This window comes from Tamandua tetradactyla, chromosome 17 (genome assembly GCF_023851605.1).
Source record: "Tamandua tetradactyla isolate mTamTet1 chromosome 17, mTamTet1.pri, whole genome shotgun sequence".
NCBI lineage: Eukaryota > Metazoa > Chordata > Mammalia > Pilosa > Myrmecophagidae > Tamandua > Tamandua tetradactyla.
Window position 1 is genome coordinate 2,421,734 of NC_135343.1, and position 25,952 is coordinate 2,447,685.

The 25,952-nt window shown below is 51.3% G+C and overlaps 1 protein-coding gene across 1 annotated transcript; it reads right to left on the minus strand.

The window, feature by feature from the left end:
• Window positions 1-23: 23 nt before the first annotated feature.
• Window positions 24-25,587, minus strand: SNRNP200 (small nuclear ribonucleoprotein U5 subunit 200). Its single transcript, XM_077133762.1, has 45 exons — window positions 25,412-25,587; window positions 24,800-24,963; window positions 23,083-23,254; window positions 22,266-22,458; window positions 21,752-21,807; window positions 20,380-20,478; window positions 19,885-20,037; window positions 19,677-19,776; window positions 19,389-19,525; window positions 18,732-18,815; window positions 18,465-18,638; window positions 17,947-18,084; window positions 17,611-17,766; window positions 16,922-17,092; window positions 15,575-15,768; window positions 15,239-15,362; window positions 14,034-14,183; window positions 13,678-13,788; window positions 13,009-13,140; window positions 12,659-12,847; window positions 12,100-12,297; window positions 11,554-11,706; window positions 11,360-11,440; window positions 11,029-11,112; window positions 10,310-10,416; window positions 9,898-10,016; window positions 9,499-9,653; window positions 9,195-9,384; window positions 8,876-9,049; window positions 7,818-7,978; window positions 7,348-7,575; window positions 6,625-6,816; window positions 6,363-6,541; window positions 5,998-6,149; window positions 5,054-5,162; window positions 3,746-3,854; window positions 3,206-3,395; window positions 2,954-3,118; window positions 2,719-2,840; window positions 2,388-2,531; window positions 2,073-2,249; window positions 1,588-1,748; window positions 1,408-1,489; window positions 509-601; window positions 24-416 (listed from the first exon to the last, which is right to left on the minus strand). The coding sequence occupies exons 1-45, from the start codon at window positions 25,454-25,456 to the stop codon at window positions 273-275; spliced, it is 6,411 nt and encodes a 2,136-aa protein (XP_076989877.1). The 5' UTR covers window positions 25,457-25,587; the 3' UTR covers window positions 24-272.
• Window positions 25,588-25,952: the final 365 nt, after the last annotated feature.

Sequence of the window (25,952 nt, forward strand, 5' to 3'; positions counted from 1 at the left end):
GATTGTTGCAAAGGCAAAAACAGTTTCTCTAAGTTGTTTTATTAGAAGGCTCAACTCAAAGGGAAGTACAAAGAACATGCCTAAGGACACTGTCCACAGCTCATGCCTGCCTGACAACACACCTACTAACCGTGGATTCAAAGTCTGGATGGCCAGGTGACAAAAGGGCACGTGAGGATGCTGGGAGGCCGACAGGCCTGGGTCTTGCGACCACGAGGCTGTGCAGCGGTACACATCTCTAACTGAAGTCCAGCTTCCCTCCCTTTGCAGACTCAATCCGAGTCACTGTCGGTCTCAGCTTCTTTCACGTCCACGCTGAATTTGTACTCCTGGTCACACCCCATGTATGCGTCACTCATAAAGTACAGAGTGTAGTTGTGGGCACCAGTGGCTGGGGCCACAAAGTCAAGCTTCACCTGGAAAGGGAGGGGAGAAGTCAGGATAAGCCTGGGCGCAGGGAGCGCTCCCCCCACCCCGGAGCAGACGCCAGGGCCAGCGGACACCTCACCTTGGCTTTCTGCTGCAGTGTCAGCCTCTTGATGGAGATGAGGCTGTTGGACTTGGCATCTCCGATCACCACCCACCAGCCCTCTTCACGTTTCTACAGGGAGGGCAGGGGGACAAAAACAAACCATCAGACAGCTTTTCCAAGTTTCTTCCCCCAAAATACTTTGATATAGGTAAGATTACGAAACTGTCAAAGGCAGGAAATGGTTCTGGCTCAGGTCCTTTTGTCAAAGGACCTTCTGTTTAGTGCCTTCCCCTGAATCAGAGATTCTATCAGAGATCGACTCGAGGCCCAGAAGCTTTGTGTTCCTCAGAAATCCTTTTAAATAAGAGGCAGAGATGCGGGATGAGAAAAGTACCTGAACACGGAGCTGCACCCCTTGCCTCAATCAAAAACACAACCTGCTAGTTACTCCACTGTCACGAGGCCCAGGGATTCCAGTCTGAAGTGCTGGCCCCAGGCTTATCAAGCTAGGAATTAAATGTTTGTGTGACTTCTACTTTCAACCTTCAGTTATTCTTCAACTATAAAGAGGGTCAAATTTCCTCTCTGGTGGTAAAGAACCAAGCAACCAGAAGCACAGTAAGTGGCAGTGAGAAAAGAGATAGAACACCCAGAAGAAGAGCCCACATGTCTTAGAGCTATTTGGGGTTAAAGGAAAATGCACCCCAGCACTCGGAGAGACCAACATGACTGTACAATTGGTTTTTAACCATCACCAGTTGTCTAAACTGTTTTATATAAAATTCAGCTTAAGCAGGGGCAGCAAAATACATACATGGCCAAGATTACTTCTTAGCCTGAGACCTCATTATGACTATCCACATCCCTCTCCCAGGGACTGGAGCTGATGGTGGGGCCCCAGGAAACAGCTGGCAAGGCCAGCTGAGAGGACCTACCTGTGGAAAGAGAGGTGCAATCACAGGGCCGGTGACCTCCTCCTCTCGCTCCAGCTGCACCAGCACCACCACGGGCCCACCGCTGAGGGAAAGACACCATCAGCAGTGTGGCTGGAGCTCCCAGGGCCCTAGGCTGTGCCCAGCAAGGACACGGAGTGGGAACCTGGCTCCCTGACTCACCTGCGGATGCTGTCCTTATCCACCACTTCATAGGATAGCTCGATGTTAGGGTAGCGGTTACAGAAGCGGGCCACGTCGGCAATCTGGCTGTCAGACAGCTGAAGCAGTGCGTTTCGTTCTTCATCCTCCATCTCCATAATGTCGAAAACACTCTCCACTCCCTGCAGCGAGTATTCAGAGGATATCCAGAGATCAGGGAAGAGCGAACACAGACCAAACGAAATTGGAAGCAGTTGCAAATAGCTAATTTTATTTCCTACACCATCACATCACCTAAACAAAACTGAACTACTGAGAGAACAAAACCCGCATTTGGCAAGCCCTTCTGCATCTCAACACGTAACACCTTCTGAGGAACCAAATAAGAAGCTCCCCCAATCTGACTCACCTCCCCCAACTCACCCCAGCCAGATCCAGGACACTGAACATGGGATCCCAGGGCCCCAGCTCAGCCGCCCAACACTCAGGGTTCAGACCCAGCTCACCTTGTCTGTGCAACGTTTGATATGCTCCGAAGTGAAGTGTGGCAGCTGCTTCAGGTATGAGTCCTTGGACCACATGGCCTGGGTGACCATCTGGGCCAGCTCCATGGCTGCCAGAGCAGGGCTGAGCCACCCATTGCTGGAGAGGACGTCCACACAGGCCTGGATGAGCCGGATTGCCTGGATGGGGCCAGAGGCACACGAGCAGACTGATGTAGAAAAGCCACCTCCTCGGCCCCCGCTACCCCTACTCCCACTCCTGCACCCCCTCTCCCAGGCCCCCCCATTTCTCTGTGCCCCTCCATGACACCCACGTACCTTGCTGAGGATCTCCTCTGTATCTGACTGCAACTCGGCACTCAGCTGCATGCGGGACAGGTGAGCCTGCAGGAGCAGGTTGGTCTTGACATGCGGGTCGTTGAACTTAGGGTTGTTCAGCTTGTGAGGGACCTTCTGGGCCAACTGCAGGGTGGAAGGGAAGCAGCCAGTGGGGGCAGGTCAGTTCTCAGGTCACAGGCGCCACGGGGCCCCGGTGTATGTGCAGCTGCACACCTGAGCGGGGGTTCTCCTACGGCGGAAGGGACACCCGTGCTGCGGGCACACGGGCCATGTTCCACTCCAACGATGCCGTCCTGAAGCAGAGCCTCACCTGCCGCAGAAGGCTGTCCTCGTGGTGCCGGATGGGAATGTTCTCGTACTCTGCCGCGTTGGAGATGATCTCAATCAGCCCCCGCACCTTGGTCTTGGCGTTGAGGGACATGCTGAAGAGCTCTGCCAGGAAAGAAGCACGTGGGGGCAGGGAGAGGGCCGTCCATCAGCTGTCTGGGCCGCCCTCTCCACCCCGCAGCCCAGCCCTCCCGGGCCATCGCCCCTGGCGGCCACACCGATGGTGGTGTAGTTGATGTAGTAGTAGGCGGCGATCATGCCGAGGTTCAGGGGTGCCACATCCATCTCATCCTCGATGCTGATGCACTTGGACTGCTCCAGGTCACTCAGGGTCTGCTCCACAAGCTCTGACAGGTGGTCAGACAGGTGGCGATGGGAAATGCCTGGAGCAAAGGGAGAAGAGAGGAGTCAGGGACATGCCGGGCCTGAGAGCCCCAAAAGGATAGCCGCGCGCTCCCAAGGCCCCTCACCCTGAAGGTTGTAGTAATTGGGGTTCTGGGTCATGCGGCGGTACAGAAAGGTCCAGGTGAGGTAGTCCACGGCATCCTGCTTGTTCTCGATGGTCTTGGTGACGATCTCAGCGTTGAAGTGGTCGTGCATGCAGTGGTCCAGGTGGGACTCCACTGGCAATGGCTCATAGAGGAACTTTTTGAAGAAATCCTGTGGGTGGGTGGGGAGGAGGGAGTAATAAGGAGTGAATGATGTTGGCCGGAAGGAAGGGCCAAAGGCAAACCATCGGGACAGCCCCTGAGTGAAAGATGTAGCCAGTACCAAACAGAAGAAGCTACAGGCTGGAAAGTGGAATCACTAGGTTTAAGATGCAGCAGAGACAGCGGCACGCCGAGTCACGCAGGCAGAGCAGAGTGCAAGGAAAGAGGAGCGGCCGCAGGGCAGATGCCGAAGCAGCCTGCAGGGCTCCACAAGGCTGAGAGGTTCATTACAAAGGCACGGTGGAAAATGGGGAGAAACTGAGGGAGAAAGAGCAGCCCTGAGGTTCAGCGTCTCCTGACCTTTTTGGAGCCCTGGCACATGATGACGCAGCGCCCCTCGTCGTCCTGCAGGGGGCGGTTGGCGTGGCCCACCATCTGCAGCACGTCGTAGATGGGGTAGTCCACATACCTGGCAGCAGAAAGGGGCAGGGGAGGGAAACGTGCATCAACACAGAGGCCAGGCCTGGAGGCTCTGCTCAGGAGCTAGTTTCGCTCTCTTGTGTATAAACTTTAGTTTACAAGTGTAACACTTGTGAATTTGCTGCTCAGGACCCCTGAACCAAAGCTGTAAACCCACCTACTGCCGAGAGTGCAACGACACCCTATTATAGGATCAGAGATGTAATAAACCAAGCTCTCCAAACTTCACAGCTGTTTATTTTGTGAATTATTAAAATCACTTAAATCCAAACCTAAAAACAGGTTCAGATATTAAAAATGGGCCCATGAAGTAATACTCATTTCAAAATAAATCACTGTTAAAGAGTTAAATCAGTCACCCCTGGTTGTCTGATCTTGACCGTGTCACCTCTCCTCGTCTATAAAACACACAGTGGGCCAGTTTGACTCTGTAGTGGACCCCAGAAAAGCCATGTCCCTTAATCCTCATTCAACATTGCTGGCTGGGAGCTTATTGATTATCCACGGGGATGTGACGCACCCAATTGTGGGTGGTAACTTCTGATTAGGTGGCTTCCAAGGAGCTGTAACCCCACCCATTGCAGCTGGGTCTTGATTCGTTTACTAGAATCCTCTAAGAGGAAGTCTTCTGGAGGAAGCTGAGAATGAGGAGAGCAGCAGACACACTAGAACAAGAGTTCCCCCAGTGACCTTTGGAGATAAGGAGAATGCCCTGGGGGAGCTTCATGAAGCAAGAAGCCTGGAGAGAAAGCTAGAAGACGTCACCAGGTTTGCCATGAGCCTTCCCAGAGTGAAGGTAACCTCTTGTTGTGCCTTCATTTGGACATTTTTATAGACTATCTTTAATTGGGGCATTTTCATGGCCCTAGAACTGTAAACTAGCAACTTATTAAATTCCCCCTTTTAAAGGCCATTCCATTTCTGGTATATCGCATTCCGGCAGCTAGCGAAGTAGGACACACAGGTTGACTAGGTAATCTTGGAGGGCCCCTGCACTATCCTCCTGTCTCTCCAACTTGATGGGCCACAGAAGGACAATGGCCATCAACGCAAATGGGACCTCAGGTCCTGAGACAGAAACCCCTGCCCTCCCCCACCCACTCCTGATAACATTTCAGCTTCTGCAGCTGCAGTTTCTACTCATCTCAGGAGGTCCCCACCCCTGTGCCAAGCAGCCACGACACTCACGCATGGATCTTGCCGTTGTAGCACTGGGTATCCATGATGATCACCAGGTGGGCAGCCACGCTCATGCCCCAGCAGAGACTCCGCGATGCAACCAGCACCTGGATGGCCCCTGGGGAGTGGGGAAAGGAAGACTGAGGCCAGGGCTCTCAGGGTGAAGCAGGCCTTGCTGCTTCCTGGGCAGGCTGAGGCTTATCTGGTTCTGCTTCAGAACTCAGAGCAGAGTGCACAAGGGACAAGGCCTAACATGACTAAGCACTCGAGTATTATGAGAGGGGGCCCCACGCCACCACTGCCTTGCTCTGGGGACTACCCTAGAGAAAATAGAGTCATCCTGGAGTGAAGTCTAAATCCTGGGGGAATGAGGGGGAATGGAAAGCACAGGCACCAATGAAGTACTGGCCTGGCTCCAGATATGGAGGCAAAATCGATCCATCTGAGTCTGCCCTAAACCAGCCAGGCTCAAGGCTCAAGGAGCGACAGCCTGTGGTCCTGGCAGGGGCATCTCCACTGAAGCGCCACCAACCGTGTCCAATGGAATACTCAGTGTGAAATGCCAGTGGTCAATGGGAAGAGCCCACAGGCCCCCGGGGCAGATGCAGAGCTCTACCGGTTATCCCATTTCTCAGATCAGACACCCTCAGGGAACCTGGTGTCCATGGAAAATCATGTCTCTTGGGCAGATGTCCTGGACTCTAAAGAAAGAGGTTCTGAAATCACACACCCTTATGTGCTTGTTTTCTTATCCAGCAAGTAGGGATAACATTTGTCCATTACAAGGTTCTTGGCAGGCTCAATGGGATAACAGAAAGAATGACCATAAAAGTATTAGGAAAATGGTTAGCATGTTGTCAAGAAGTACCATCGCCCAAGTTTCACTCAGTTCACTCAGCCAAACCCTTGGAGCTCTCTCTGAACCACAGGGCCTGGGGCCCTCCTGGGCTCACCTGAGCTGAAGAGCTGCCCCACCAAGCGCCGCTCCATGGGGCTGAGCCCCTCGTGCAGGTAGCCCACCCCGTTGAGCAGCGTCTCCTTGAGCGTGCTGTCGCTGAGTCTCTCCAGGTACGGGATCAGGTCTTTCTCGGTGCAGTGCAGGAACCTAGACGGCACAAGCACGGCCGTGCTTCACAGGGGTTCCCTGCCATCCCCCCGTCCCTGGCCCGGGGGTGCCTATCCCCCACCTGGATAGCAAAAGAAGGCCCCTTCAGGATGGACCCGGTCCAACGCCCCCATTCCCACCCCCAGCAGCCAGGCCGGTGAAGCGGCAGATGCAGCCTGGGCCTCTCAACCCCAGGCCAGGCACAGCCCTCACCGCTGCCGCTGGATGTCTGCAGCACACGTGGTGAGGATGTCAATGGCAGTGAGGCGCGTCTGCTTGCGAGATGGAACGAAAACAATGACAGGCTTCTTGGGGGAGTGTTTGGTGATGGCGTGATACACGGGCTTGGCCATGGACAGCAGGCGGGTCTGCGTGTGGCTGATGTTGAAGCCCTAGAAGCCGAGAAGAACCCAAGGTTATAAGACCTGCATGATGGGCTGGTGGGAGGTCTGCAGGACTGGGGACTGGGCGCTACCTGGATGTGTAGCTCCAAGGGTACAGGGCGCACATTGGGGTGGAAGTTGAACGTGGAGGTGGCGCTGCACCCCAGCCAGTGGGCCACATCCTTTGCATTGGAGAGCGAGGAGCTGAGGGCCACGATGCGAATGGGCCGCTCTATCTGGGAAGAGATGTAGCGCATCCGGGAGCAGATCACTTCCAGGACAGGCTGGAAGAGCGGGAGGAAGAGTCACTGTGGCTCAGCCCCTTCTCTGCCCTGAGCCACCCTTGGTGATGAACCGCCCTCCAGCCCGGCAGGGTCTCACTGCCCCCCTTCCCCCACCATCCCAGCAAGGTCTCACTGACCTCTCCCACAGCAGCCAGGCAGGGTCTCACCATCCCCCCAACCCCCGAAGAACCAACAGTCTCACTGCGCTCCCCTCCCCAGAGCAGCACATGCACACACAGTCTTGGCAGCATCTGTGACAAGCCTCCCCCGCCCCCTGAGCAGCCTCAGCAGGGTCTTACTGCACTCCCCATCTTTGGTCTCACACCTCCCTGCCAACAGCCAGCCCCCCAAACACGGCGCTGCTTTCCAAGAGCGCTCCAGAACACTTTCATGGGCACTCTGAAGGAAGGCAAGAGGCAGGACTCTCTCGGCACAGTTCCTGCCCTGGGGCGTCCGGCCCCCACACTCGAGCCCAGGGGCAGTCAGTGGACCAGTCCCAGCCCCCAGGGTGCAGTGAAGTCGAGCACGCACCCCGTTCTCGCCCCCGATCAGGTGGACCTCGTCCACCACGAACAGGTTGATGTTCTGGACGTTCTTGCGCTGCTTCCAGCGCCGGGAGAGGATGTCCCACTTCTCGGGCGTGCTGATGATGATGTTGCCCTTGCCCAGGAGCTTCAGGTCCGTGCTGGTCTCGCCCGTCAGGAGCACCACCTTCTTGCTGAGCCTGTCCTGGAACTTCTCGTACCAGTCCACGTACACCTGCGCGGGCGGGGCGGGCGGTCAGCCGGGCCAGGCGTGGCCCCTTACCGTGCGGAAAGCCCAAGGAGCCACACCAAGCGGTGGCTGCTCTGTGGCCCTGCCTGCCTTCAAGTGTCCTCTAGCACAGAAAATGAAAACACAGCCAAGGGACAGTAATCGTCCTGTCCCAGAGGACGCTGCAAATTGCAGGACTGAGAAAGTTTTGCTTAGGCCTCACAGGCAATGGCACCTGAGTGGCACACCTGCTCAGCCAGGGCCTCCATGGGGGTGATGTAGACGCAGCGCCCCTCGGCGTTCTGCAGCAGCATCCTCAGGATGGCGAACTCTGCACAGATGGTCTTCCCGCTGCCCGTAGGTGCCCCCACAAACACGTTGTCATCACTGTTGTACACGGTGTTGAACACTGCAAGCCAACAGAGCAGCAGCATGAAGAGCTAAGGGAGACGCGCAAAGACCCGGCGCCAAAGGCAGCGAAGGAGCGCCGAGCCAGGCAGCTGTGCAGAACAACACGGGGCGCAGGCAGCGCCTCCAGCTACCACATGGCCCCCCACCTGACTGCATCTCTCCCCTCGTTTTCTACCCTTCCACACAAAAGGAAAAGGGGGCAACACCGTGACCAACAGGTCAGGGTCCAGGGAGATTTGAGAAATGACGACAAAAGCAAAGGAAACCAAGTATCCTTCTCTGCTCCTCTGCCAGTCTTTGGGGAACAGAATGCAGAACAAACGAACCAGCTGCCTGGCTCAGGCCCTCTGACTCTGGAAACACACCTTACAGAAAAGGCAAGAGCCTAAGCCCTGGGTATCAAGACTGGGTTAAAACCAAGGTTCCACCAGTTACTAGCTGTGTCAACCGGAGCACCTCTCTAGGCCTCGGTGTCCTCATCTACAAAGCAGGACGCTAATAACAGTGCCTCAAATAGTAAGACCCTCCTGGGCCTGGTGGGAGGAATAAAAAAGCAAAGACCCAGGACATACTGGCCAAGTGCTCCGAACACAGGGAATGCTCCGTGACGATGGGGAGAGGGCCTCAAGCACCTGCCTGCGCGCTCTGGCTCAGTGCTGGAGCAGCAGGGGTAGGCATCCAGCCACCTGCACCTGGAGACCCTTGTAGGAAGATGTGCAAAGGAGCAATGCAGATTTAATAACAACTGCAGACTTCTGAGATGGAACACTGTCCTGGTGCACTCAGATGAGCCCTCAAGCCTGCCGAACACTGAGCACCCCACTTTCCTTCCTGCCATAGAACATACCTATCATTAGGTAACCCTAAGAGGCCTCCTAGGAATGGAGACACCTACCTTGGGTCTGAATGGGGTTGAAGAAAGGAAATTTATCTTGATAGAGGCTCTCAAAGGCACTGTTCCTCAGAGCAGACACGGGCAAGGGCTGCAAGTCCAGAAGTTCAGTTGGAGGAGGGTACTTCTCTGGGAGGATCAGGTGCCGGAAGGAAACAGGCAGCTGGGTCTCACAAGCTGCAGAAGAGCAGGCAGGATAGAAAGCACTCCTCACTTTACCTAATGGACCCCTAAGCCCTTCTACAAACACTGCAAAATCCAACCAAGTCACACCCAGCACAAAGGGCCTTTGGGGGACGTGTCCCTAGGGGGCCATACTCACACAGCCAGCGGTCGGAAACCACGCGGATGAAATACTGCGGAGGCAGTGGCTCAAAGACAGGCACGAAGAATGTAATGAGGTGCTCGTCCTGGGCGTACTTGGCCTTGAGGAGAAAGTATTCGTGGTGCAGAATCACCTCGCTGTCCACATCCTCCACCAGGACCCAGAATGCCTCTGAAGAGCCATGGACCTACCAGGGCAAGCACAGGTTCAAGGAACGGGAGCTGCACGGGAATGCAGCCCCTCTGATCCAGCACTCCTCAGAACCACCCTGAAACCAGTCCTGCAACAAGCAAAACCTTACCTTTTCATCCCACTGGAAATCGGGCGTGATGGTCAGCTCCACTTTGAGGGTGGAGCGTGTGATAGGCTGCAGGTGCACGGACAACTCCAACTTGGGAAACAGATGGACGTATTTGTGGATGGTTTTGCCCATCTTGGGCATGCGGATGAGCTCACCTAGGAGGAGACAGTGCCCAGGGCTACAGCCCAGCCAGCCAGGTATCTGCAAACCGGGCCCCAGTAGTAACTGGGGACACAGACCCCATGTTGGTTCTTCCCTTTACTCTCAGTGAAACCCAAGGGACCAACAGCCTTGCACTGGGACCTGAGCACAACCAGAGGCTACTGGAGCATGAGGCACAGGAGCTGGGGGAGTGCGAAGGCCCAGAGAGATGCCTGCGCTCCAAGGGCACCCACACACCTATCTCGTTATGATTCAGGTCGTACAGACGCTCAAAGGGGAAGTTTTTCTTCTCAATCTTCTTCACGACCTCCTCCGGGAGTTTCCGGAACTGGCGCAGAGGGCACATGGACTGCCACCTGTCCGGAAGGAGACAAAGCTATCAGTCCTACTTCTGTGGAGCCTCAGCATGGCTTCCTGGACCACACAAGATGGTTATCAGAGGAGGACACTCAAAACTGTGCCACCAATGAGACCAGAGAGCCATGACCCATCATCCCAACCCCAAAAGGCTTTACCCTATTTTCAGTACTCACCCAGGACTGTGCATCGAGGCCGGAGGCCAGATACACTCCAAGGCTTTCCCATCACCCACACCCTCAGCCTAGGGGCCCCACCTGGCGGTGACCAGGTTCCAGCGCACAGGCCTTACATGCGTTTGTCGATCATCTTGCAGAGGTTCAGGGTCTTGTCTGTAAGTTGCGCCCACCCGCGGTTCAGAACTATTTCAAAAATTGCACGCATCAACCGGCCAGCTGACTATGGGAAAACAAAGCATTCCCTTTCTTAGGGTTCAATTATCCCAGGCCTAATTAAGCTACTCTAGATACGGTTTAATCACCCCATGCTATGGAGCAATCACCTTCACAAACTCAGACACGTGCTCCTGAGCAAGAGCAGGTAGAAAAGTGCAGCTTCAGCCTGTCACCCAACATGTGGCCCTGCCCTTCACTGCATGACTGTAAAGCTTTTGGCCTGTTAAGCATTTTTGAATTCTAGCAAGAGACACAGTGCTAGTGGCCTGCCCTTAGAGGTAGAGACAAAAGTCACTAAGTCAGCCCTCGCATTTGTCTATCGGTGGACACTGCAACCACAGTGGGAGGCATGACTCTGTGAGAACTACACATTGTGTCACTGGCTCTCCCTGTCTCTCTGAGGGTCTACAGAGCCTCCCCAGCACTCTCTTTAGGCTTTATCCTTCCCAGGTGCTCAAGATCAGTAACGCAGAGTGATCACACACATCAACCAACTAGCCAACCAGGGCAAAACTAAGCATTCCTTCTCAGTGGTGTCAGGCCTACCTTCCCCAAGACACACACAGAATACAAGGAACTGGAGTGTGGAGACCCCTCCTCACAGCCCAGCCCTCACCTGGGTAACATACACCATGTCAGCCATCAGTGCAAAGCCCTCCAACTTCAGCTGGGAGATGAAGGCTTGGAGAAGCACATTGATCTAGAGAGAAAAGCAAGGGCAGCTCAGGAGGAAGCTAACCCTGAATGGTACAAGGGAGAGATTTACACTGTGCTCTGAGCATCTTCTACAGCTCCTGAGTTCCAGACATTAAACAGTCATCATCGCACAGGGAAAGAACATGTGGTAAGGGTTAGGTTACCAAGCACAAATGCTATCTCCAGCTGCGTCTTGTAGAGGATTACCAAGGATACCTGACTCGCACCCAAGCAAGGAGGAGTGGGCTCACCTTTGCACTGGGCTCCTCAATGCTCTCCTTCACAGGGATGGGCACCCTTTCCAGCAACTTCTGCAGCTCCAGCTTTTCCTCCTGCCACAAAAAGGAAGCAGGTCTAGGGATGGCCAGGTGGCCCTGGGAAAACAACACTTAGCTACTGGTTGTCAGCACCCACTCCCCTTTTCCAGCGTATGTCCCGGGCTCACCTCCCTCACGGTGATGTTCTTAAACTCGGAGGACAATGAGAAGACCCTGAAGAGCTCAATCTCGCTCAAGGTGGGCTTTAGCAGCTGGTTGTAAGTCTGCACTGTGTCATTGGTGATATAGTAGTGACTCGCTATCCGGCCCAGTTCGGTTACCTGGAGAGAAAGAGGACTCAGCCCAAAGCTGAACACGAATGAACTCCACTCTTAACTGTGGACGATGGGAACCCACTGGGGAAACTCCGGGCAATCAAAGTGGGAAGAGAAAGGCTCAATGAACTGACTCACAGCGAACTGATGTCCACACAGATGAGGCACTATTATCCACCTCGACTCGGAGTATGGCTAAGGGAAGTTTTACCACACTGTTTTGGAAGTTCTTAGGTTCAAAGAGCACAATCCAATTCTGATTGGATCCACCTTTCCCACTGTGCCAAGCAGTGGGCAATTAAGACAGGCAGGACTCGAATCAAGGGAGCAACGTGAAAATTCTTCTCCTAGACCTACACCTTTTGCTGAGGCCTCTGCTTGAACTCCTGCCCTTCTCACCTGGAAGTTGCCAGTCTTCTTGTCGTACTTGATTAGGTTGTTCTTGTCCAGCATCAAGGCAGCAGTGTGGACCAGGTCCAGGCGCCGCTGGTCCAGCAGGGGGTCCCCCTTAAGGTCGTCGTGAGAGATACCATAGAGCGTTGGGGACCGCAGCATTCGGATGTACAGGTAGGCATAGCCCAGCCAGTTCACTGCATCCTATGAGAAACAGCACACGTTCTTTACGTCTCCAGGTGAGAAGCTCCCGTGTTTAGGAACTAATGCCCAACTACAAGGAGGTATACCGTATTATCTTTCAAATGCTTATGGCAGCTCACTATTACAAAGACAGAATTCCTTCTAAGACTTTGGTGACAAGGGGAGCTGTCGGTCACAGACCTAAGAACTGCACAAGACAAATTACACTGGAGATGCAGGGCATGGGGCATGGGGAGTGGGGAGGACCTCAGATGCTGGGAGGTCAGCTGCACAATGGGGACCATCCCACTGCTGGTGCCTTGGCACTTCAGAGAAGGTAAGAAGTGCCAAGGTAAGTGCCATGGCCAGAGCTCTCCCCTACCTTTGCATTCTGGACGTTACCCAGAACGATTTCCGCATTGAGCATGTCGGGCAGTTTTGATACCATCTGGCTCTCGATGGGAAGTTGCTGGTTGAGGAGGGATAGGTAGTACTGCAGCTCCCCATGAGATGTGATGAGGATCCCTTCGCCCTTGGTGTCATACTGGGGTCTTCCAGCACGTCCCAACATCTAGGTCAGAGACAGCAAACCAAGAGGCTCAGGCAGCAGAGCATCAGGGTCTGGTTCAAGGCTTTCACGTTATGGAGCTCTGCTCTGCCATCTTTCCAGTATCCTCACATTTCATGCACAGGACAGTTTTCCTACTGAGAATAGACTCAAAGGCTCTGTACCTGCAGAATGTCCAGAGCCCCCAATTCCGTCCAGCGCCCCTTCTCTGGGCTGTACACCTGGGTGCCTTTGATGATGACTGTATGTGCAGGAAGATTCACACCCCAAGCCAGAGTTGCTGTGGAAACTAAAACCTACAGGGGTACATAAAGGTGAAGAGGGAAGCAGACATCATGAGACGGCGAATCTCCCAAATGTCTCGAGGCAACTGGCCCAGGACCGAGGTGGGCCCAAGTACTTGTCAATGTGACATCAGAATAAAGTAGAAAGGGTTCCTTGGGATTCTCACGTATTCAAGAAATAACATTTCAAGGTCCCAGAGACACCTAAGAATCAGACCTGCAGACCTGTATCAATCAACGTAAGGTTACCAGACAAAAATATGGGCTCTCCTGAAAGAGGGAGCACACAGGGTCCTGACATATGAAGGCAGTACCTGCAGCCACCTGCAGTCACTACCTAAGCACCTGCTCTGCTCTGCTCCTCAGACACTCCTCTCCTACAATATGTGAACGGCCGGGAGAGGCAGCAGTCACTTCCGCTCATCAAAACTACCATAGCATTCTGACTGGACCACTGGAGCCAGAAAAAAACTTGTAGCACAATCTCTAACGCTCCAGAGATTCTAACGTCCAAGTCCCCTGCTTCCCCAAAGCTCTGCCCACCCTCACCTGAATGTGCTTGTCAGCAAAAAGATCCTCCACCAGCGTTCGGTCCACTCGGGTCATGCCAGCATGATGAATAGCAAAGCCATAAGGCAGGAGATCCTTTAGCTCCAGGTTCTACGGGAACAGAAAAAAGAGGCCTCCTGTGGGAGCTCCTGAGGCAAACATCCATCACACCACATGCCAGAAGGTAAAATGAGACCCTCCCTCCTACCCTTCCACATAACCATCCACACCTGCCCAGCCAAGCCTCACCTAAGGGAGGCAATGACACTGCAATGCGGTCCCAGTGGAGTTGCCTGGGGCCTCGGAGAGAGCCAGTTACCTGGCAGGAATGAGGGACCCAGGGCCTCCCTCCTCACCTTGCACTGCTCGGCTTCCGTCCGAAGGACCTCTGTGGAGGCAGAGCCCTCCCTCAGAAAAAGACCCAGCGTGTCCTTCTCCAGACACATGTCCCGGATGGCCCTAGCAGTTTTCCCAGTCTCCTTCCGAGAGTGGACAAATACCAGCACCTATGTAAAAGTCACGATTTGCCAGTCAACAGACAGTTCCAAAAGCTGCACTCGGCTTTTCCAAAACCAGTTCCTGCGGCATCATGCAGCAGGAAGCAGAGGCTACACCATCACGAGGCCAGAAGCCAGTCGTGATAACGAAGCAATGGCAGGGATGTGTGCTGGCTCAGAGGCAGCCTGGCAGCAAGGCCCACGAGACCCTAGGGGAGTGAACCTACCAAGTACTGGGGAAGCTAAACTAATCGAGCACCCTAACTCTAACAGTAAATTTAAATATCCAATGGGTGCAATCTCAGAAATTTTGACTGAGAATCTGTGCAGGTACCTGACAAAATTCAAAGTCAAATGAAGAATGTGTTTGCAAAGTAGCAGCTAGAATATATATATAATAATGAGCACTGTCCTTAATAAAAGGACTTAGGAAATAAGTCTTAATATGAGATTAATACCATTTTGCAGGGAATAAAGTCCTTGCATTTAGTGTCTCTTCATTTAAACTCATGTGCTTCTTTCTGCACGTAACTTGTCACTTTTCCTTGTTTTTGTCTTAGTTAACATGGTTAAACGTGATGGTTGATTGAAAAAATTCACACTGCACTTAATAGTAAATTGCCCTCTTTCATAACTAGTTTTTAATTTTCATCTTTAATTTTATTGTCTTGTATTTTTCACTGTAAACCACCCTCGGAAATGGAGAAAAACAGGCTGACTGATTCTACAGGCCTGGGGATTTATTTTTAGGGTGCTTTTAAATTACAAATGCAATTTCTTTAATGGCTATCAGACTACTCAGGATATCTATTTTATCTTGATTGAGTTTTGACAGTTTGTGGTTCTCATGGAATTGGTTCATTTCGTCAAAATTACGAGCAGCATTACTAACCTTCTAATGGGCGCAGGGTCTGTAGTGAGACCCCACTGCACGCCTGATGCTAGCTAGTGACTGCTGTAGTGTCTTCTCTCTTTTCATCTTTGTTAATCTTGCCCAACTGAGCATCAATAAGCTAAGAATTCAAAAAAACAGGGTTCAAGAATAACAAGGATCATGGACAGACCTGGTTTTTCCCAGCATGTTCCATGATTTTCTCATAAACTATTTCATTCATGATCTGGAAGCGCTTGATAGCTTTCTTCTCTGTGATGCCCACATAAGTCTGTTCCAGAGGCACCGGGCGGAAGCTAGAAACCCAACCGTTAAACAAGTGAGGATTCCAGCAGAGAACACCAAAGGGACGAACAGTTCTTCCCACAGGCCCAGACGCACACTCATCTAATGTCCTCTTTTTACACTCACACCTCAGAAACCCTAAAGGCCCTTCTGAAACCAATCCAGAGCCTGTTGGAAAGGGGACAGAGACCAGGAAATGCCCCTGGCTGAGCTGCTGTGACACCTGTTGTCGAAGTAGAAGAGGCCCTTGGCAGGGTCGACGCGCAGAAAGGTGGCCACATCCTCGTAGTTGGGGAGGGTGGCGCTCAGACCAATGAGCCGGACATCCTCTTGGGTCATCTCAATGTTCCGGATGGCCCTGGCCACCAGGGCTTCTAATACAGGGCCTCTGTCATCGTGGAGGAGATGGATCTCATCCTAAGGAAGGAGAAGGTGCCAAAGTAACTCCAGGACTAAAGGATTCACACCTCCTCTCCTGAGACCAGCACCACTTTGTAGGCCTATAACCTAGAATTCCCAAAAATGAAGACAAGAAAGGAAACCCTAAGCCTGGACTTGTTACGAACCCAAAGATGAAGACAACATTCATCATGAAATACCCGAAGAGATAACACTCTGACCATGAGCTACTTTCACTTTCAGTGAAATAAAACAGTTCATGGTAAGAAAACGCGGTACTTCAGGTAAAGGAGTTCATAAATCCAAAAGTAATTTTCATTACTAAAAATGAAGCTTCTGATCAGACCATATTTATATCAAGCAAAGCTTTTCCCTTCTGGGTAGTTTTCCTTATTCAAGACAAAAGACACCATGCACCAAATGATGAGTTCACACGGTCTAAAGCAGTGATTCTCAAATTTCAGCATGCATAAAAGCACCAGGGGATTTTGTGAAAATGCAGATTATTTTCAGTAGGTCTGGGGTGGGGCCTGAGATTCTGCCTTTCTAACAAGCTTCCATTGGATCCTGCTGCTGCTGCTGTTGCTGCTGGTCCAGAGACTGGGCTTTGAGTTCCAAGGCTCTAAAGGAGGGGTCAGCAAATACTCAATTCTGCCACAGTATGGAAGCAGCCACAGACCACACACAAACAAATGGTGTGGCAATGTTCAGATACAACTTTAATTACAAAAACCAGAGGCCACAGATTGCCAAGTTCTGCCAAAACACTGAAAATCATCTTTCTCCTGCTCTGGACAACTTAAAAAAAAGCTACACTGATCAACACTGAAGTCATCCCTCTCTGGGTGCTTCCGCACAATATTCTAAACAGAACATTCATAAAACACTTTAACGATCCGAGATGATACAACTCACTTTTTTTTATCTTTTCACACTTACTTCAAAATATCTTAGACATTAAAAAAAAAAAAGCAAATAATGTGGCAAACACCCTGCACCTACTGTGGGATTTTTCAGTTACGTGTGGATTCTCACTCATTGGTATTGACAAAGTCAGCACCAGCTGTCACTCCCAAGGGCACTGCCCAACAGGCACTGTGGAAACACTTGGTAAGACCACACGCCCCTGCCCGGGACTGGCCCCCAGTCCGTCTGTGCGCTTCCTGCTCACCAGGATGACCAGCCGCACCAGCTGGGTGTAGGTGCGCTCCCCACCCTTGCGGGTGATGATGTCCCACTTCTCGGGCGTGCAGACGATGATCTGCGTGGCACTGATCTCCTCCTTGCACAGCTGGTGGTCCCCAGTCAGTTCTGCCACGGTGATGCCGTAGGTGGCCAAGCGCTGGGTGGAGGGAAGATGTATCAGGCAGGGATGTGGGAGGCCTGAGCACGGGGCAGAGAGCAGGTGTCCACTGCCAGGCACACAGCTGAATTAAATCTCATCAGCATCTACTCCTAAAACAAATCCACCTTACACACAGCAAACAGGGCACACAAAGCGTGTGTGGGGCCTCTACACACTCAAGTGGAGACGGAGGCCTGTGTGGAACCAGGACCTGGAACACCACCGCCATGCCCAGTCAGCCATGTTCCTGGGAGTGCTTCGTGAACAGCCCTCGAGTGCAATGACTCCAACAGCAGAGACTCACCAGAGAACGGTGAGAACCCACTGCAAACGTCTAAGACAGACTTGCTTCAGAAACTATCTGGGTCAAGTCCTAAGTGTGAAATGGAGAAAGACATCTCTGCCCAAGGCACTGCAGAGATGCCCCACCACAAGACTTAGGGACGGATCAGGCCTGTTCCCAGTTCGTAGATCACTGCACCTGGTGTCTTCTGGAGACAAGCAGCACCCCTCACCTTCCCAAAGCTGCCCACCATCTCCTGCACCAAGGAGCGCATGGGGGCGATGTAGATGATCTTGAAGTCATCCACGTTGATGGTGCCGTCCATGTTGATGTGCTTCCCTATCTCTCGGAGCATACACATCAGGGCCACATTGGTCTTGCCCGCACCCTACAACAGAGAGCAGGAATGAGCAGGCCCTAACTCCTGGGCTTATCACTACAACAGGAAACAGAAGATGACCTGCGGTTCTGGGGGCTGGAGGGTGAGGAGGAGGAGATGGAGAACAACCTTGTCACCAAAAATATATACCACACCCCCTAAGAACCAAGTTGTGAGGGCTGTGCTTACGGTAGGAGCACACAGCAACAGGTTCTCATCAGTCTCCAGGGCAGCACGGTACAGCTTACTCTGGATCCGATTCAGAGTTTTGAAGCCCTCGAATCCAGCCTGTGCATATTTTGGCAGCTTCTCCACTGGAAGCAGTTGCTGGAAGAAAGAAAGGTAATTGAATTCATATTGGCAGAACTATTTTTGGGCGATTACCAGGGTTGCAATTTCTGATAACCTGCATATTTAACTTCCTGAAAGTCAGTTCACAGAGATCAATATTGTTCCCTGGGCTCAAAATCAGAATGGAAAAACTGCGAAGCAGCTTCCAAACCCAGAATAAACTACCTATGCGACAAGGCCACCTTCTGCCCAAAAGGTACAGCAGAAACACTTCGCAAGACCAGCATGCTCCTTGACCGGGACTGGTCCCCAGGTCGTCCCAAGCACCTCCTGTCACCAGGATGACGATTTCAATGGGGTGAAAACTGAATGGGGAGGTGATCAGAGCAGAAAATGGAGACAAGCTATTCACTCACTTCTTCTGAGCCAAAAGGTTTGGGTTTCAGGGCAGGCACGTGCACCTCTTCATAGCCCTTGCGCTGGCGACGGAAGGACCCATCTGGGAGCTGACAGCGTTTATTGGCCATGAAGTGGCTTCCCTGGGTGAAAACCAGGTCCTCCAAGTCCAGAACCTGCCGTGGAGCCAGAGCCTGGGAGCATGAGAAACAGACCCGCAGAGGAAGTGAGGCAGCTGAGCAACCCAGTCTCCACCCACCCTCCCCAGGCACGGCCCCACGCCCCACCTCTCCTCCCTGCTCCAGATCCATGGTCTCCAGGTCTGTGTCCATGCGGGACTGACGCACTCGCTCTCGCCGGGTCCTTTCCTCCTGCAGTGGGGGGCGGGGGGGAGTAAAAAATATATACAGATCATTCGTCACTGTCCCAGGTTCTTATTCTTGTCAGCCACCGCCTCCCTGAGCCTGACTCATAGGCACCGACTAGTAAATCCCAAGAGAAAGGGCACTGCTTCCACTCAGACACCCACCACAGACCACGGGAACGATCAAAGCAAACATCTTTAAGGAACAAAATGCCATATTAGGCATCCAAGGTAGACATTCTACAATTCAGCATCAAGGGCTTTCCCGAGGTGTAGAAGTGTGGGTTCTTCATTAAGCAAACACATATTCACTGTATTTTCAGTTTTTGAAACAATCAAGTCTGCACGCCGCTGGTGAAGACAGCAGCAGGTCGGCAGTCCTGCGGTCACAACCACAGGAAACAGGCCGGTTTTAATCTGTACCTGTGGCAAACCCGAGAATCCAGAAAAATACTTCACTTCTTCACCTTCCCTTTTTATTTGGAATTGAGTTTTATGTTGCAATTGCTCAGCCAATGTCCCCTTTTCAAAGCAAATAACACAGCGCAGGAGTCAGACAGATAAACCAATCCAGACTTACTCGGATCAGATCCTCCTTCTCGGTTTCATGGAGCTGGTAGAGGAACTTGGATAACTCTGGATCAGCTTCCATTTTCCCCATGATTCTTTCCTTTTCAGCTTCACTCTGTGCGCTGGCCAGCAAGGTACAGTATAAAACTGCCAACGAAAGAGGAAGGGAAGGAGGGGATTAGAGAAAATGACTTCAACCTTGGGTGCAAGATAAAAAAAATGAAATGAGTGCCAAAGCTGTGAAAGCCGGTCTCCACGCTGCGCACAAGCACACACTGCAGAAAGGGCCCCGACATACTCATCATCCTGTGCTGCCGCAACACTTTAATGAAATCGAATGTGTTGAAGCCAAGGAGCAGAACCAGCTGGTTCTCACATTCTCGGTCGTCGCTGGCCGTCTGTAGAGGGAGGAGCACCATTAGGAAAGCCGCCATCTGCCATGTACTAGCCATCTGCCACGAGGCACTGATATTTTTCCCCACAGATATTGTTTTTCTTGGCCATACCTTCAAAATCTCCAATACTTCATCTGCCTTCTTCTGTGACACAATGGCATCATCATAGAAACGACTAAGCTGCCGCTGAAGCCAAAACGCATCAATATCCCGAGGGTGTAAATCCTTCTTCTTGGAACTCATCAGTTCACCTGAGGCCACGAGCTGCAAGAAGAACCAGGTACTCAGCTCACCAGGTCTCTGCTTCAACTGCTTTCTCATCACCCTGCAACAAAGTTCTGCTCTCCATCCCATAGCCCACCTTCTTTGGAGGACTTTCTGTCATCCTAAGTTGGGGAGCACACCAGACTAAAATTTCATCACCCCATTCAGGGAAGAGAGGATGGCTCTGGCTAAAATCTTCAGAAAATGAAGACACTAAATGCTTATCATGGCTAACCCTCTAACGTGGTGAGCCAATCAGCACATGGTAAGTGCTGGCACAGGAAGGAACGTGACACAGAGAAGTGACCTAGTCCTGCTATGGTGGGAAGCAGGGGCACTCACATTAGCAGAAAGGGTGCAGCGCACGACGGCCTCATCCCCTTCCATGTCATCGTCAGATGCCTCTTCTCGAACCTCCCCATACACATCTTCATCACCTTCCTGCAGAAACAGCCAACCCCCAGCCCATGACCTGGAGCTGCATGGCATCACCACAGAACCTCACCCTTGAGTCAGCCCATATTAGCCCCGTGGTTACAGCAGCAGCTGTGGGATGCTACCAACAGCTTCTCAGAGCTGAGGTCAGCCTAACCCAGAGCTACCTGAAGGAACGCCCTCACTACCCTCAGCCCTGCTGGCGTGGCGTTGTCAGACCATGTCCACACTCTCTTCTCACCCTTGGCCGCCGCAGCGTCAACTGGATTGCAGCCTCTCTTATGGGCACAAAATCAATACTCAAAAAGCATCGGAGGTTTTTAGACTATAGAAGCAGGCTTGGGAAAGCAGATAGTCATTGCAAGATGGAGAGACTACGCTTGGCTCACTCAGCACTGTATTCACAGAACTTAGCAGCGCCATGATCAAAGCAGGTACTTAGGAAATAAACATTTTCTAAGTGAATTAAGTGCTATGTGCAAAACAGTCTCCTAGTGTGTTATTATTTAAAAATCATAAAATCTTGTCCTCTAGGAGGGAGATTAGCAGTCACCTACTTCAGTCACCTTTTACGGAAAGTGAAACCGAGGCCAAATGACCTGCCCAAGATACAGGATTAAAATTCAAATCTCTCGGCTTCCAGTTCAGTGTTTTCTCTCCTGACTCTCCTGTGCCACCCCTTCTGCCTGTACAGTATATGATACTCCAGGGCCAGCGTTTTACCTTTCAGGAGCCAAGCCCACCCACACTGAGAACTCTAAGGTGACTGAAGTCTAAGATGGGTGTGCAATTCCTTGATTTCCCACTTGTCTCCATTTATATTCAAGAAATCCTTGTTAGAAGGTAAATGACAACAGTTAATCACTTAAACTGTTTGCAAACTGCGCCTGTGCTTGAGACAAAAGCACTTTCTTTCAAAACTGGCAGTGGGACACAGTGCTGGCTGAGATAATGAGAAATTATGACCACAAGGTTAAAATACAGTAAGAAAAAGACAAGTATCCACTGTACTTTATCTTTTGTGTCTTTATGTTCACTAACTTCATTTATTTTAAAATATCACAAATTAATTTAAATTTGTTTTACAGGTCTACAAACTTACCTAAAAATAGCAATAATAACTTTCCAGCAAAATAATACATATGTCCTACAGTTGACACCCATACACCATAAAACTAACCTGGCTTAAGCTAGGGTGCTTGTCTGCACAAAGGATCGTCCCGCCATAGCAACAATTTCAAAAACAGTACAGACTGGATCCATGTGCTTTATCACTCACCTCCTCATCAGACTCGAACTGCACATTCACTCCGTATGTCTCATCGATATTGTCATCTAAAATGATGAGGGGTTACAAGAAGAATGCAGTGAGTGGCTAGTGAAACCGCAGGCTCTACATCTCCTCCCCAGACCCCTCCTGACCTGCTCTCATGCAAAAAGGTCTAAAGTCTAAGGACTCACTGCCTGAATGGTCAACATCAGAGCCACCTTCACCGCCACCAGTGAGGCCTTCTCCAACCTACCAAGCCTCGTGTGGCTCTGCGCTCCTTTCCAGCCACCTGAATCCCAGGTTTTCCCCCCTGAACTACACAATAAGGGGGCTCCAGAAAACCCCAGAATAAGAAACAGCGGCTGGAATACAGGGAGGCTGGTGCTCATCAGTGTTAACATCAATAAACCCAAAACCGTCTGTAGATCTCACTAACACAGTCAGACCTTTTTATTAAGTGATGCACATTTACGATTCAACAAGCAACCAGTTAATATGAATGGAACAAAAAGAGCTCAGTTACCCATATTCTGGATTTCCTTGTCTCCACCATAGTCTGTGATCTTTTTGCCCAAGTTTACTAGCACATGGTATCTGGTGTCATCTGTCTGACCCAGCAGCAGGTCAATCTCCTTCCGCCTTTCCTTGTCCCGTAGCTTTTCATTCTTCAGGACAGCCAGCACTTCATCAGCTGCCCCACAAAGGATATCACGTGGCTGGTGGCAAAAAATCCAACCAAACACGGTTCAGAACAACGGCCTAGAGAACATCACCGAGCAGCTTTACGTGACGGCAGAGTATAAAGAGCCACACCTCGTCAAAACCTCCCCTCCTGCGTCACACCAGGCCCTGACCATTTTCATTAATGTGGACCAAAAATGACACTCAAGAGTCACACAACTTAATAAAGATAAGGTAAGTGGGAGGATGCAGCTTCCATGACATCTCCAAGTGGGAAAGGCACTCTGCCACCCTCCCCTAGCCTGTCACTTTTGGGAATTCTTTGTCCTCACTTCCTCTATCTCTCACTTTCCCAGAGCCTCTCAGAACTCTTAACCTAACCGTGCTTGTGTAAGGGCTAATAGCAGATTCTGTGAACTACCTGCGTTCCCATCCAGATACCTCCCCTGAGTCTCGGGAGAAGAATTTAACCATTCTGTGCTTCAGGTCTCTGTTTCATAACAGGGAAAATGAATAACAGCACTTATCTAAGAGAGTTTTTGCAAGGACCAAAAACACATAAAGTGAACTCTCAGTAATGGCCCACACAACAAATCCAAAAACAAGATTGTTCTGTGTCTCTCGGAACTGACCCTTTCCCTGGCTCTCTGATGCCTTACCTGGTCCCCAAGGGCGGCCTGGATGAAGCTGAGCAGCACCTCATAGGTCTCCCGGGTCTCTTTGGTCTTGGGCTTATAGATGATGCCCACCATCTCGTCAATGCCCTCTGACAGCAGGGTATAGCCCTTCATCTTGTTGATGTCATGCCGGTCCTCGTCACGCTTTCTTCGCCTAACAGACACACATTTGGCATTAAACAGGTAGACTCTTCCCTCTCCAAGGCAAAACCAAATCAAGACGGCACCCCTCTCTGTCTCAGCTTCATGGCGCACACCCAACATTTGAAAAGAAGAACCTACATCTCAGCAAATGATTCCATGTGCCCTTAGTCACCTGCGGGAAACACTTCTTTCTTTACTATATATTACTAAAGTAGTATAGGTTTACAGAAAAATCATGCAGAAAATATAGAGTTTCCATATACACCTGCCCCCACCCCATTATTAGCACTTTGCACTAGTGTAGTACCTTTGTTATAACTGACCAAAGAATATTATTATAATTGTACTTTATAACTGACATTTTTTGATGGGACACAGAAAAGGAATCCCCTTATTAGATACACTAAATTTACAATGGAACATTCCCCTCATTAATTAAAAGAAGACAACTCTTTACACTTTGTATAACATTATACCATCGGATTTTGACTTGTTTTTCACCGCTCAGAGGCATTTTCTTTCCCTACCTTCAAAAACTGAAGAGTCAAGATAAATCTACTGCCACTGACTCCCAACAAATTACAACAAAACTGGGACAGGCGGAATACTCTGTGAAGTAGAGGGCCAATGATATAAAACTGTTTGAAATGTAACTCCCTTAATCAAAACAGGCATAGGAACGTCTGAGACTTTATCACGAGGAGGAAACAGAGATGTTCAGGGGCAAAAGATAATGGTTTATTCGAAAGCTCCCATCCAAAACTTTCCTTTTCCACCCATTGCTATTTCCAGCACGATTTAAAACTGGAATCCTATCCACAGCAGATAGTTATATATGCTTGTCTGGCTTAAGGAGAAAATTAATTTTGCACGTAATTCTCCCCAGTGATCTGTAAGACAGGCCATTCTATTTCACCTTTTTTCTTTTCTTTTTTACAGAATATGAACCCACACCATTCTATCATTAAAAATGTCAAACTATTTTAAATGTTCTTGCTTAGATACTGCAAGTCTAAAAAAGCAAACTTTTTCTGGAGGGACTTAAACCCTGCAAAATAAAAGTTCTACATGTGTCTCTAAAAAAAAGATAATGGTGAGATAAAGTCAATAATTATTTAGGTTTTGAAATATATACCCCAAGAAGTACTCAAAAAAAAAAAAAGTTTTTCATACCAGTGGACGCTTAGGCGTTAGCTTAAGACTTAAAAAAAAAAAAAAAGTAGGAAGTGAGGAACAGCAAAGGAAAGTAAGGGCAGGAAGCCAGCAAAGGAATTAGAAAAAGAGCAACTGACTCAAGGGTCTCATAAATGCTGTGAAGATGAAGATGTCTGTGGACCAGAAAAAGATATGTTAGAAAAAGTTCCCAGAAAGTTATTTTCCACTGCAGCCACACTTGTTAAGGCCAAAGAACCTTTTAACTTTCAGGTACTGCTTTTACTTCCACCAAGGTGTCTGAATGACACTGACCTGTCTCTTGCACCAGGCGTTTCAGCAAAAATTCACTGAGAAGGGACTCTGATCTGGAGAAAAAACCTAGTATTCGCAGCGTACTCACTTGGCCCTTCTTTCCTCCTGCATCTGAGGTTTGGTCCGCTGAGCCTTATCTCCCATACGCGTGCCCTCCAATTTCCCCACCAGGGACAGCACCTCTCCTGTGGGTTCATCCCGGCGGGTGCGGTCAATAAGAGACCGGTCAGCTTGGAGGACAAGATTCGAATTCTGAAAAAATCACAATTTTATCGCAACTTTGACATCAGCTGGGCCGATATCCTATAACACAGGGATATCAACTGATGATGATAAAGGAAGGAGGCAGCTGTAGCATTTTATAAAACTGCACATGGGGCGAAGGGCTGAACTAAGTTCTATGGCCTGTCAACTCAGTCCAACCATCCTTACTCCTAGCAGAGCCCATAATAGGCCATAGGGAAAAGAGTGGGGGCCCGGCGGAGGGGACCTGTGCAAGGGGCAGGGAATGAACCCTCAGAGCCCCTGGCCAGGCCCGCCCGCCGCAGCCCCCAACGGGGTTATTCACAGCGCCGTGGACCCCGGTTTCTCCTCGGGTTTCCCGGCTCTCCCGTCGGCTTCCAGGCCGCAGCTCTGTTTCTCAGCCCCAGGGCCCCATCCCGCTCCTCCGCCCCGAGTCCTCCCGCCAGCCCAGACGCACCGCCTTGTACTCGTACTGCAGGCTACGGGCGGTCACGTCCGCCATGGCCGCGGCTGCCCCGCGCCCTCAGCGGATTCCTCCGCCTCACACCACACAGGGAACGGCCGCCGCTCTCCTGCCCGGAGAGATCGAACCACGCAGGAGAGACGCACAGGAGCAAAAAAAGAGAGAAATGGCCCCCTTCCGCTTCCGGGTCGCGCGCCGGAAGTGCGGGGAACGAGTTGCAGGCGAGCGCGCGCCGCCGTGTCCCGGTGTCTTTGTGGTCCCCCGGTGCCCGGGCCCCGCGACTCTAGTTCCGGTCTTGCCTGGGCATGAGCGCCCTGTCACCCCCGGCCCCTCAAATCCTGAGGAAGCGCACACCTCCGGCAGCCCCCGAGATGGGAGAGGGGCTCAGGACACACTAGGGGGCCGCTCGCAAAGAAAGAAGTCCTATTATGGTTGGCTGGTGAGCGTGCCTCTTCTGCGTGGGTGTTGTTTTCCTCTGGAATCGGACCCAGGCCTCCCCGCCTCCCCGCCCGGCTCTCTGCTCGGGAGCCCTTGA